At 38.9% G+C, this 14,081-nt stretch overlaps 1 protein-coding gene across 1 annotated transcript; it reads left to right on the top strand.

The window, feature by feature from the left end:
- The first annotated feature begins 1,068 nt into the window (after window positions 1-1,068).
- Window positions 1,069-7,728, top strand: ppcdc (phosphopantothenoylcysteine decarboxylase). Its single transcript, NM_001310888.1, is given in 5 exon segments — window positions 1,069-1,359; window positions 3,074-3,169; window positions 3,713-3,841; window positions 6,271-6,439; window positions 7,354-7,728. Coding segments are annotated over 5 exon segments (645 nt in total). The 5' UTR covers window positions 1,069-1,215; the 3' UTR covers window positions 7,461-7,728.
- Window positions 7,729-14,081: the final 6,353 nt, after the last annotated feature.

Raw genomic sequence — 14,081 nt, 5'->3', positions numbered from 1 at the left:
TTAATTAAATTAATCTATTTTAAATTAAACTACTTGTTTGTCTACATCTTTTATATCTATTAGCTTTATATATATATATATATATATATATATATATATATATATATATATATATATATAAAGCTGTTTAAATAGTACTTCACATAGGATGAATAATAACAAAGGATCCAGTAATTAAAACTGGGCTCCCCGAGACAACCTCCCCCTCAGACTATCCATCACAGATGTGTTGTCTGCACTGAGTGAATGCACGCAAGGCTGCTTGCTGGTCCTGATGGCGTCCCCAAGCATGTTCTCAGAGCATGTGCTGGGCAGCTGGCCGAGGTCTTTACTGACATTTTCAACCTGTCACTGGCCCAGGGGGTTGTCTTCACATGCTTCAAGACCATAACCCTTGTGCCAGTGCCAAAAGCACTCGACAGCATCAAAGCCTGAATGACTTCCGACCTGTTACACTCACCCCCACAATCATGAAGTACTCAAAAGACCAGTCCTGGCCTGTCTTAAGTAAATTGTATGTAGTGAAAATCTGCTAAAAAATCTAAGGGCACTTTACATTGCAACAATTGCTTTCATTTAACTCTGCCCATACCATTGTCTACAATGGAACTCACTGGATATGAAATATATATTGACTCACACAGAAAAACACATTCCCTACAATACATTCACTGCGGCGTATAAAATGTTTTTTTCTGTATGAGTGAATATGTATTTTATATCCATTGAGTTACAGTGGGGAGAACAAGTATTGATACACTGCCGATTTTGCCCATGATTACCCAGGTTTGTCTTACTCTACACACTCTCCTGAACATTTCCTACATTGCATTCTCTGTGGCACATTCAATAGTTTATGTGGCATTCTATATTCAGCCATTCCCATTGTCCGAATTTTGATCTGGAACATGATTTAATACCCACTTTTTATTGAAATTACTCTTAAATATGAACAAATATTAATTGTTGTCGATGTTCTGAGAGGTACGTTTTCTTAAACAATACATTCAATTCATGTCAGTTTTTAAGTAACCTTTTTTATTATGAATTTCCAGATTTTCGTGACCCGGAAGTGTTTTTTTATAATGTTGCTCACAAGACGCTGATCAGCAGGTCAGTGTGCATAGTTGATAGCTGCTGAAGTTGATGCAATGCAGCATATTGCCGGCATTATATTAAAGTATTGACGGTTTTTGTGCCGCTTAGATGGCTAACATGCAAGCGGATTCACTCCGAGCCCCCCCGAAATTGGATTTATTAACCTCTTGTGGCAATTTTCACGTTCTTGTTGGTGTCACTGGTAGTGTGGCAGCTGTTAAACTGCCTCTGTTGGTCTCCCAACTTCTTGAGATACCCGGGGTAAGCAGCTGTCTATCTCAGTATTGGATTTGAGTTGGATGTAAAATATGTCAGTTATGCCACACTGCCGAAGACCGCTTCTGTTTATGCAGAAATGCGTGATTGTTCCGCTGGGTGGCAATGTGCACCTCATCAAAGTCAACCAAGCAAGCGCAGTCTGTATTATTAACCTTCAAGGAAGAAACTGATGGGGAATTGCACCAATAATAATAATAATAGATATTTAATTTACAAGTACTAGAGGTGCGGTAACAAAGTGCCAAATCAGCATGAGGCTGGTAGCCTATGGGAGTACTAGACTACATCTACAGAGTAGTACATTACTGTTAGGTTGTTGTAGAGATTCTAGCTGTGTACAATACACATTAGTTTAATTATTTAGAAACAGATGTTATGCATAGTAATCCTGTTTCAGGGAATAAAAATATACATCACTGTCCCAACACTCATGGAGGGCACCATATTCGCTACAGCTAGTACCACAGTTCTCCTAACCCCTAGTACCATCTATCTCCTAATCCTAGTACCATCCAGCCCCTAGTACCATACAGGTGCTGGTCATATAATTAGAATATCATCAAACATTTTATTTGTCAGTAATTCCATTCAAGTGAAACTTGTATATTATATTCATTCATTACACACAGACTGATATATTTCAAATGTTTATTTCTTTTAATTGTGATGATTATAGCTTCTGACGCTGTGTCTTGTTTAAGAGTGGCTTGACACAAGGAATGCGACAGCTGAAACCCATGTCTTGCATATGTCTGTGCGTGGTGGTTCTTGAGGCACTGACTCCAGCTGCAGTCCACTCTTTGTGAATCTCCCCCACATTTTTGAATGGGTTTTGTTTCACAATCCTCTCCAGGGTGCGGATATCCCTATTGCTTGTATACTTTTTTCTACCACATCTTTTCCTTCCCTTCGCCTCCCTATTAATGTGCTTGGACACAGAGCTCTATGAACAGCCAGCCTCTTTAGCAATGACCTTTTGTGTCTTGCCTTCCTTGTGCAAGGTGTCAATGGTCGTCTTCTGAACAGCTGTCAAGTCAGCAATCTTCCCCATGATTGTGTTGCTTACAGAACTAGACTGAGAGACCATTTAAAGGCCTTTGCAGGTGTTTTGAGTTAATTAGCTGATTAGAGTGTGGCACCAGGTGTCTTCTATATTGAACCTTTTCACAATATTCTAATTTTCTGAGATACTGAATTTGGGGTTTTCATTAGTTGTCAGTTATAATCATCAACATCAAAAGAAAAAAACACTTGAAATATATCAGTCTGTGTGTAATGAATGAATATAATATACAAGTTTCACTTTTTGAATGGAATTACTGAAATAAATCAACTTTTTGATGATATTCTAATTATATGACCAGCACCTGTACATTCTCTAAAAACATCAACATCCTAGCCCCAGTACCATTGATCTACTAACCCCTGGTTACACCTGTTTTCTAGTCCTTATTTCCATCTGTCCCCTAGCCCCTATTACATCTGTCTGCTAACATCTAGTGCCATATTTCCACTAAACCCTAGTACCATCTATATCTTAGCCCCTAGTCCCATGTATCCCCTTACCCCTATTGCCATCTATCCTAGTACCACCTGTCCCCTATTTGTGAGGTGTCTGATGTGTGGGGGATAGGTTCTAGGTGTTGATTTCTGGTTGCTGTGGAGTAGTACCCTTCTCTGCCTCTTTCCCTTCCAGGTGGATGTGAGAGTGGTCACCACTGAACACGCCTGTCACTTCTACGACCCTGGTGACGTGGATGTCAGAGTCTACAGCGATGTGGATGAGTGGCAGGTTGCTAGGGGTTCACACATGGATATTTGTTCTATGCTCATGCTAATGACTCCTTTCACTTGGTTTTCTAGAAAAATAAGATCTCCCCCTGTGTGTTAATCATTGAAACATTTCTGTTCTCCATTATGCAGGTGACCTAGCGGTTAGATAAATGAGTTACTGAAAGCTAGCGATATCGAATCCCTGAGACGATAAACAAAACCAATCTTATCATATGCTCGTGAGCAAGGCACTGAACACAACAATTAGAACCCAGCTAATTATCTGTTTTATTGAAGGATATGGTTGACGGGTGCAATTTTGAGCATATCCCCCCTTTCCAAAACAATGCCTGTTGCTATGGCCTCATCAAACGGTTCATGCATACTAGCTATGCAGGTTTTTTCAGGAGTCTTGGTGGTATGGCACCAAACAACTGTTGTTACTGTCAGAATTGGGGAGTAACGGGTTACGTTTTAAACGTCACCGACCCAACCCTGGTTACACATTGGCTTGGTTTTGGATCCTGATGTGATCATGTACTGTTGCTCTATCTTCCTTTAGCTGTGGAGCAAACGCTCCGACCCTGTCCTTCACATAGAGTTGAGACGCTGGGCTGACCTCCTTGTCATAGCCCCTTTGGACGCCAACACACTGGGGAAGATTGCTAGCGGGATCTGTGATAATCTATTGGTGAGACTGTGATTTGCCTTGTATTGTTTCAGACTTGATTGTCAGTAAGTATTCTGTAATATTATGCTCTGTGCTGTTCTACTGTATTGACCTGGTGGGTCTTACATTTCTATAGAGTCCTACATCCATTCTTGTGTGAATTAATACTGACATTCATTCTCATGTTCATAATCATTCTCATTCTTGTTTTGAGGTGGGGGTGTATGGTTTCTAGTTGACATCATGAGTGTAGTGTTGTAAACCTTGGTGTCCTGGCTATGTATTCAATCAGTTTTCAGCGTAGCTGGTAAGACTGTTAAATTAATATTAATGGTTAAAAGTAGCATAGCACCACTTCCTACTGCTAACGGGAAAAGTTAGCTGTTGATTTAATTGCTGTTTATCACTTTAAGGAAAATATTATTCACCTTTCTGTAAGCTTGTGTAATGTTCCGCAACAAAATGTTTGCTAATATCCAGCTACTTTAATTGTGGTCGAAGCTAACATAGTTGCCCCCAGCCAGGGGAGTTTGCATATCAAAAGTGAAACTAATCATTTTAGTTCAGACACAGATCTTGTTTTACTTACATTAACCCCACTGGTACCAAACTAAATGCTAGGCTAGAAACAAGAGAAAATAATCAGTGGAAAGATATTCTGGCAGCAACATGGACTTGGTGAAATTCTTATGGAGGCCCATTGATCATTTTCAGATGGAACTTTTAGCGTGGCACAGTTGTTGTGACTAACTGTCAATACAACACAGATGGGAATGTGGATTATCTTTCCAGATACATACCAGTTTTATAATATATAAAAAAAATGTATTGCCTGTTTAATTAAATCATAGGATACACAGTAACATTTAACATGATTGGCACCTTGTTAAGTATGTTGTCGCACAGTAACGATTTAAATTAGTCAGCCAACATGTTAAAATTGTTTGCACCCATGTTTTGAGTATTTTGTGAACCCTTGTCTTCCAAGACCCAGGACACTTTAACCAAACCTGGTGGTCTCTGCCAGGAGGCGGATATTTCACCACAAGTTAATCTTTAAGCAAAAATAATGACCACAAGCACACATCGGAATCCACCAGAAAAATGTTTATCGGCCAGAAACATTTTAAAATGTACATCTCAATCTCTGGACTTCGCAGTGAAATCTTGCAGCTTGATTAAAGAGAGCAGGTCACAAACACAGACCAAAAGAACTTTATGGAAGTATTTTGTATGGAGGGATGGTCTAAGATCAACCTCATAAAACAATAAATGGCTCTGTGCCCTTCTCCTTGTCAGAGTTCATGATACTGTTGACCTTATCCAGGTCTTAAGGAAACAAAACAGCCCCACAACATCAAAGACCCATCATCATATTTCACTTTAATTATGTTTTTCTTTGAATACTATTAGAAAGAGATGAATGGTTGAGGAATGTAACTAAGCCAGAGGCTGTGTGAAGAGAAGGCTGACCACAAAGGAAACAACTTTAATCCTGACCTCCATAATGAGTGTGAAGACATGGACATGCATAAACACATACACAGAATCACACGGGCACATCTAGGCATGCACATCCAAACGCACTCATATTCACACATTCCAGGTAGTAGTGAGGGCTCAACAGATGTGATCCTGAAAAGAACCATCTGTTCTTATTTGTCATGTGTCATAATGTCCCATCATGTGTCCTTATGTCCCATCATGTGTCCTTATGTCCCATCATTTGTCCTCAATTTTCCTTATGTCCCATCATGTGTCCTCAAGTGTCCTTATTTGTCATCATGTGACCTTATGTGTCCTTTTTTGTCATCATGTGTCCTTATGTGTCATCATGTGTTCTTATGTCTCATGTTTCCTCAAGTGTCATTATTTGTCCTTATGTCCCATCATGTGTCCTCAAGTGTCCTTATTTGTCATCATGTGTCCTTTTTTGTCATCATGTGTTCTTGTGTCTCATGTTTCCTCAAGTGTCTTTATTTGTCATCATGTGTCCCTATTTGTCATCATGTGTCCTTATGTCTCATGTGTCCCTATGTGTCATCATGCCTCCTTATTTGTTATCGTGTGACTTATGTCATCAAAACACTTGCTTTCAAACTTTAGATTTCATGCCCAACTGATGGTGATGTAGTATATTATCCATCAGCCTCAAATGGGAGGTTTAAGATTTTTTTTTTCTTATTTACAAAGATCCCTGACTGCATTTTTAAGATTCAAAATAAAAGTAAAAGAGTTTACTACAAGACTCTATTATACTCTACTTAATATTTGACTGTTCTCATCTACTTAACTCTGCTGGACTCGAATGTATTGAACTTAACTGTATCGTTTAATTCAAAATATATTATACTTAACTCTATTGTACTCATGTCATCTACTTACCTGTACTGTACTTTAATACGTTTTACTTAACCCTCCTGTGATCTCCTGGTCCCTGCCCATGTCAGACGTGTGTGGTGAGGGCCTGGGACCCCAGCCGTCCCCTGTTGTTCTGTCCTGCCATGAACACTGCGATGTGGAATCACCCCATCACATCCCGGCAGGTGGACACTCTGAAGGAGTTCGGATATGTTGAGGTCCCCTGCATCTTCAAGGAACTGGTCTGTGGGGACAGAGGTCTGTGTGTGTTCCTAATGACTCTTTCATTGTGAAATCTTGGATGTTTTGAATGAAGATGTGTTAGTTGTTCATCATTGCTGAACAAAGCTGATGGATTCAAGTCTGTTTTGTGTCTACTAGCATTATTATGTGGTTTATATATTATGTCAGTAACTGGTTCTAACTGTGGTTTATAAATCAATAACTTGTACTACCTGTGGTTGATACCCTGCTAAAAAATGTTTTTATTACAAAATATATATTTCGTTCACCAAGACCTGATGTTTGATTTTAGTGTTCCCTTAATTTTTTTGAGCAGTGTATATTTTGTCAATGACTGGTTCTACCTGTGGTTTATATATTATGTCAATGACTGGTTCTACCTGTGGTTTATATATTATGTCAATGACTGGTTCTACCTGTGGTTTATATATTTTGTCAATGACTGGTTCTACCTGTGGTTTATATATTATGTCAGTGACTGGTTCTACCTGTGGTTTATATATTATGTCAGTGACTGGTTCTACCTGTGGTTTATATATTATGTCAGTGACTGGTTCTACCTGTGGTTTATATATTATGTCATTGACTGGTTCTACCGGTGGTTTATATATTATGTCAATGACTGGTTCTACCTGTGGTTTATATATTATGTCATTGACTGGTTCTACCTGTGGTTTATATATTATGTCATTGACTGGTTCTACCTGTGGTTTATATATTATGTCATTGACTGGTTCTACCGGTGGTTTATATATTATGTCAATGACTGGTTCTACCTGTGGTTTATATATTATGTCAATGACTGGTTCTACCTGTGGTTTATATATTATGTCATTGACTGGTTCTACCTGTGGTTTATATATTATGTCATTGACTGGTTCTACCTGTGGTTTATATATTATGTCAGTAACTTCTATATATTTTTCCAGGTAAAGGTGCCATGGCAGAGCTATCAGTGATAGTGGATGTTGTGAACCAGTACATTCAGAAAGCTGCTGAGTCATCTCAGGAACCAGCCAGACCGGGTGGAAAATGACCCCCACATGCCTTCCAAGAATCTACAGATATTAAACCCTCTATCCACTGGTAATGGGACATTTGGGATGGGTTGTTTAGGGGTTGGGCCCCTGACTGGGTTGATTAGGGATTGGGCCCCTGACTCGAGGCGTGAAAATGATGTCTTCATCTGATGATAAAATTATTTTGGACATTTGCTACGTTTATTTCTGATGTCATTTGAATGTAATGGAGCCAGATGTTTACAGAAATACAGCATTTGTAATAAATATATTTGTTTGAATTTATATATTTATATATTTGTCAAAGAATATTTGCAACAGCTGCAATGTGAGTGTCACATTTGTAATGTTGCATTTGTGTGGTCTGATGGTCGCTGGACATCTGTAATGTCGTATTTGTGTGGTCTGATGGTCAGCAGGCATCTGTAATGTCGTTTTTGTGTGGTCTGATGGTAAGAGGTGGTCTGTGTTGTAGCAGTCCCTCCCACTCCAGAAACAGGACACAGCCATTCTGGCTTGAACAGGGCTTACTGTTGTTTACTATAAAAGTTTAATTTAAAGAAATGTTGCTCTGGTGACCTGCTGGGTATAAATCAGTTCAGCCATGACTTCTGAACTTTCAGCTTTGAATGCAGTCAGTTTGACTTGTCTTGGAGTCAATCTCATTGGAGGCGCACAGGAGAATCACTGGGACACTAGGAAGGCTGGGGTCTGATCAGTTCTCAGTGTGAATGCAATCTGGTCAACCAAGTACCAAACAACAGTTCTAGTGAAGCTAATACTTGTTAACTTTCCTGGAAAACAAATAAGTCACATAATCGTGGCCATATTTACAACCCTCAAACACTGGAACAGGCAGTACATGGCTCAGCCTGAGGACATTAGACTCAGTCCAGTATGTCTGGAACCAACTGGTGACGTGTTTCAGACCTGCCACACACTTTGAAATAGATAGGAGTGGAGATAAGGTTAGGGCAGGGGTGTCAAACCGGTTCCACGGAGGGCCACGTGTCTGCAGGTCTTTGGGTTTTCCTTTAAATTGGTTCCCAGGTCAGACCTGAACAACCAGGTGGGGGTAGAAACTAACCAATTAGTGAACTAATTAATCAATCAGGTACAAGGTGAGAGCGAAAACCTGCAGACACTCGGCCCTCCGTGGAACCGGTTTGACACCTGTGGGTTAGGGGGTATTCAGCTGATTCCTTTTGGCCGGCTGAAGAATGTCTGGTTATTGTCCTTGTGGTTAATGAGAGAGGTACTAAACGAATAGTGAGACTAAACTTGTGAGTCGAACAGGAGTTAACAGGAGTAGCGGGGCCTGTGATGGTGTTAACAGGAGTAGCGGGGACTTAAACTTTTCTGGAGAAGCATCTCTGTGTTTCAAGGTGATTTAGCTCCGAGCTTAAGAAGGAGCTACAAAAAATACTTTTGTAAATTCATATAAACAAATGTAATTATTTGTGAAGGACTTGGTATTGAAATAAGTGCATTGATTGAGGTCCATGAGCATCTTGGGCAAACCACATGTCTAAATCTGGCCAAATATCCTCCTGGAACACACTGGTTGCCAAACAGCTTTTTATTAATATAATTATGTATAAAAGTTATATATTAAAAATAGATTCTGAAGTGTTGTTGGTGATCCATCCTCTAAGTCTCTGCCTCCATGGCGCACGTCCTGCTGCAGCATGTAATTGGACAAATTGACACAATCATAAATAAAATGTACATTTCTAATACTTTGTCGAGAATCCTTTGCAGGCAATGACTGCTTGTCTGGAACACATGGACATCACCAAACGCTGGGTTTCCTCCTTTGTGAAGCTTTGCCAGGCCTTTACTGCCGTTGTCTTCAGTTTTTGTTTGTTTGTCACATCATCAAAAAAAACTAGCTTTTTGGAATCACACTGCCGGTTTCTCTTTACCATGGAAAGGATCCTACGATCATTCACCACTGTTGTCTTTGAAAATCGAGAACGTGCTGTAGGGATTTTATGCTTCGGGCTCTTACCGATACATTGGATTATAATGTGTAATTGGACACTAATTATTCACAATAACATTATAGGTTTTGGGTATCCATGGTTTCAAAATTAACCTGCTCACATCTGTGTCACCACATATACACACACCCTGGAGCCAAAGTAAACATCACCCTGCAGTGTCTTACTGTGCTGATGTGATGAATGTTTTTATAGATTGTGTGTGTGTGTGTGTGTGTGTGTGTGTGTGTGTGTGTGTGTGTGTGTGCGTGCGTGCGTGCGTGCGTGCGTGCGTGCGTGCGTGCGTGCGTGCGTGCGTGCGTGCGTGCGTGCGTGCGTGCGTGCGTGCGTGTGTGAGAGAGAGAGAGAGAGAGAGAGAGAAAGGGGTCAGACAGAAGGGAACATCACATTCCTTACATGCGTTATGACCATCAGGATAATCAATCCTGTTTCCGTGCCATTGTTTTGACAACCCACCAGGCCCAGCTTAATGTGATTACTAACAAGAGTTGGTCACACACAGGTGGCACTAAAAATGAGCTCCGCATGGAATGTCAACATGGCTGTGAATGGAGAGTTTGGTTTATGCCATTAACTTTTTAACAAAGTATCAGAGAAAGCTCATTCCAAGTCGAACACAGTCTACATTAGGCTGCACAACTTTTACAACCTTTAATTTGATGGAAATAGTACACTTCGATTTTATACACATTTTCAAACATTGATAAACGCAGTTTTAATGCAATAACCTTTTTAAATTTAATCAAAGAAAATTAATTCCAAGATAGAAATATTCTAACCTATGGTGGACAACTTTTACAACCTTCGATTTGAAACCAGAAATCACTACTAGATTTCATCAAAATTATGCACATACATTTTATTTAAAAAAAATTCCTTTGAAATTATTGTTACATCGCAATAACTTTTTCAAAAATAATTATGGGAACTTCAAATAAAGGATGATTAAAAAATTGCTTTGACATGGTGGTTATTCTTGTTATTTTAATAACATTTCAACCAATCGGTCAAAGTTGAGTTACATTGAGTTGTCACAAACTGCTTTGACATATACCAGGCCTGAAACCCTAAATGGCAACCAACAAGAGTTAATGTACAGTGGCTATGAAGAAATCCCTAGTAGGGCTCAAACGTAAGAGGAAGCTTAGAGAGGAACCAGACTCTCAGGGATGGCCAGTCCTCTTCTGGCTGTGCTGTGAAAAGATTATAAGGGTACATTACCTTCTGCATGTTCATAAAATGTGAATGCAAATACATTGCACCATTATTTTATACAGACAGCCAATTAAGAACAAAATTGATATTTGGAACTGACCTAAGGAATAACATGGGAAAGACAAGGGAAAATTACATGGAAATCCACTATGTAAAGTTACAAAATGTTATAAGAACAGATTAATAAATTATACCAATAAATTCCAATACAAAATAGTACAATAATGTAATTGTTTTTTCAATGTTAGAAAACCTGTATAAATTTGAGGTGTGATTGTATGATAAAAGGTAAGGTTGTAAAAGTTGTCCAGCCTACTGGAGAATATTTGTAATTTCAAATAAAGTTTTTATGATGCTTTTTGAAAAGGTTATTTCGATATAACAGTCATTTTCAAAGTTAGAAAGTGTGTACAAAATCTAAGAATAGGATTCGAATCAAATTTAAGGTTGTCCAGCCTGGTGGAGAATATTTGGAATTTGGAATGAGATTTCAATGTTACTTTGTGGTGAAGTTATTGCAATAAAATTGTGACTTTCAATCCACCCACATTGCCAAGCATCAACCAAAGGGACCCCCACCAACCGCAACCACCCTGACATTTTAAAAGGTTATTGCAATTAAACTGTTTTTTCAAAGTTTGAAAATGTGTTTAAAATCTAAGCATAATTTTTCGATCAAGCTAAAGGTTGTAAAAGATGTCCAGCTTACTGGAGAATATTTTGAACTATGTTTCTATGAAACTTTTTGACAAACTTTGTTTGATCAAATAAAGACTAGTTTTTAACGTTTAAATGTTTGCTTTGAATGTCTGTTGAATCTCTGAATATAAAACCAACTTTACCTTGTTATCTGTATATAGCCTAGATTAGCTATATATTTAAAATGCAGATCGTCTTCTAATTTAAGATTTCATCGTGCTTGAAAATTTTAGCCCATATTATAGGATTGGTTTAACTTTTCCAAACGTCTTTAAAATATGAATATTGTAACAACTACAGCACCTGCTAATACGCATAGCCTAATATGCACAATGCTGCACTAACTGCATGCCCTTGCAACTAACGGAGAGAGCGCTGGTTTCTATTATTATTTATTGTTGCATTTATTTAAAGAAAATCACTGTCGCAAGCCAAGCCCGACTACAAATCAGAATTTAAGGCCCCCGTTGGTAATCGGGTTCAGGTTTAGAAGGAACTTGCTACCTCTGGATCACAATGGCGTCACCTGGCTTTCATGCTACTAGCCTTTCCTCCTGAATTAATTCCCTGATAATCGTTTGTATATTAAAACAGTAATGCCATAATCGGCGTTCAGTATGCAATCAGACCCAGCGCCATGACCCAGTTGTATTTTTTGCCCCCCCCCAGTTCAAGTTTTAAATACCCTATCGAAAAAGAACCCAAAAAAAGATTAGCCCCCTCAGTCACAGTATGCGAGAAGGTTACTATGTCCCTAACCATTGTACGCTGAAAATAGTATGCCAAACATTCCCGGATGGTCAATTATTTCTGGTGGATTTTCGAAGTATGCCTCCGTGCATGTTTTTTGGGGTAATATAGACGACAACCACTTGCGCGCAGTAAACAGTGTTGCCAACTTAGCGACTTTGTCGCTAGATTTAGCGACTTTTCAGACCCCCTTAGCGACTTTTTTTCAAAAAAGCGACTAGCGACAAATCTAGCAACTTTTTGTGGTGTTATTGGAGACATGTTCTTACTCTTCTCAACTAGCAGCGGGGGCCCCTCCCCCATCTGAAAGCACTCACTGGCGGCACAGTCCTCGCACAGCAGTTCCTCCGAGCTGCAGTCAGAGCAGGAGATGTTAACTCCTCCACGTCCAGACTGAAAATCTCTAGCTAATTATTCAAACTTGGCATGATGTTAATGAGCGATAAAATCTAATGTCAAGGCGCAATTTTATGACGAGGTAGTCTGTCCGTACGGTCCCAATACTGGCATACAAGCTTAGCATGTACTAAACAGTACGTATACATTACCATCATCCGCGAAGTACGTACTCGTAGTATGTAGTATGTGATTAGAGATTCAGCCCTCATCTTTTCACTTGATAAAAAAGTCTATCGTCACCTATGTAGGTAGTTATGGCATCAATGTAATTCATGTATGAAAGAGAAACAAACGTTGTCATGCCATGAAATTAAATGGCTTTGGCAGTGTAAAGTTTGTCTTCAGTTTCGCTATCAATTGCTCAATTTCTATGACTATTCAAAGTAGTACGATACTAGTATTACTGGCTTGTAAGTTATTAAAAGATGCTATTTGTGGTGGAAGTTTACTTCATAAGAAATGTTAGTCAGTTTAACACAGTAATTAATAGTGTCAAGCAAAAACTTCCATCTTGGCGTGATATGGGACAAAATGTGTGACAAAATGCATTACAAAATGATCTAACATTGAGATGCAATTTTAGTAGTATGTCCCAATCGGTCCTTATACTGGCATGCTAGCTTACTATATACTAAACAGTACGTACTTTACCATCATCCGCAAAGTACGTACTTGTAGTACGTAGTATGTGATTTGAGATTCAACCTAAACATCCACATGGACTATTTTCTACATTCAGTAGCAGCAACTCCTCCAACACGATTCATTCCACTCGCTTTTTTCCCCAATGGAACATCTCTCTTCGAATTTGAAAGTCCATTGAATATTTCAAGACTATCTACTGCGAACAGAGACTGCAAAGTAAACTCAAAAATTATAGAGCCTTTTTGTTTTCAGGTAGAACCCTTTGGCTTCCATGCAGAAATGTATAGCCTGGATGTACAACCCCGTTTCCCAAAAAGTTGTGATGCTGCATAAAATGTAATAATGCTAATAATTTAAACCCTATGTTCAATAGAAAATAGTATAAAGACTACATATCAAATGTTGAAATTAAGACATTTTATTGTTTCTTGAAAAATATATGCCCACTTTCAATTTGATCCCAGCAACACGTTTCAGAAAAGTTGGGGCAGAGGCAACAAAAGGCTGGAAAATGTGTGTAATGCTAATAATTTAAACCCTATGTTCAATAGAAAATAGTATAAAGACTACATATCAAATGTTGAAATTAAGACATTTTATTGTTTCTTGAAAAATATATGCCCACTTTCAATTTGATCCCAGCAACACGTTTCAGAAAAGTTGGGGCAGAGGCAACAAAAGGCTGGAAAATGTGTGTAATGCCAGTCATTCTAAAAAACTAAACCTGGTGGAATATCACACCTAATTAGGTCAGTTGGCACCAGCTCAGTAACATGACTGGGCGTTAGAGAGTCTTTCAGAATTGTTGATGGGGAGGAGTTCACTCAGTGATAGACTGCGAGGGCAAATGGTGCTGTGAGGTTTCTTGTTTTGTGTTTGTTTTTTCTGGTAGTGTGTATTTTTTTATTTTCTAGTTCTAGTACCGTC

Source organism: Esox lucius, chromosome 19, assembly GCF_011004845.1.
Source record: "Esox lucius isolate fEsoLuc1 chromosome 19, fEsoLuc1.pri, whole genome shotgun sequence".
In the NCBI taxonomy this organism is placed as follows: Eukaryota; Metazoa; Chordata; class Actinopteri; order Esociformes; family Esocidae; genus Esox; species Esox lucius.
Note: the sequence above shows the minus strand (reverse complement) of the source record. Positions and strands in the feature narration are given on the sequence as shown.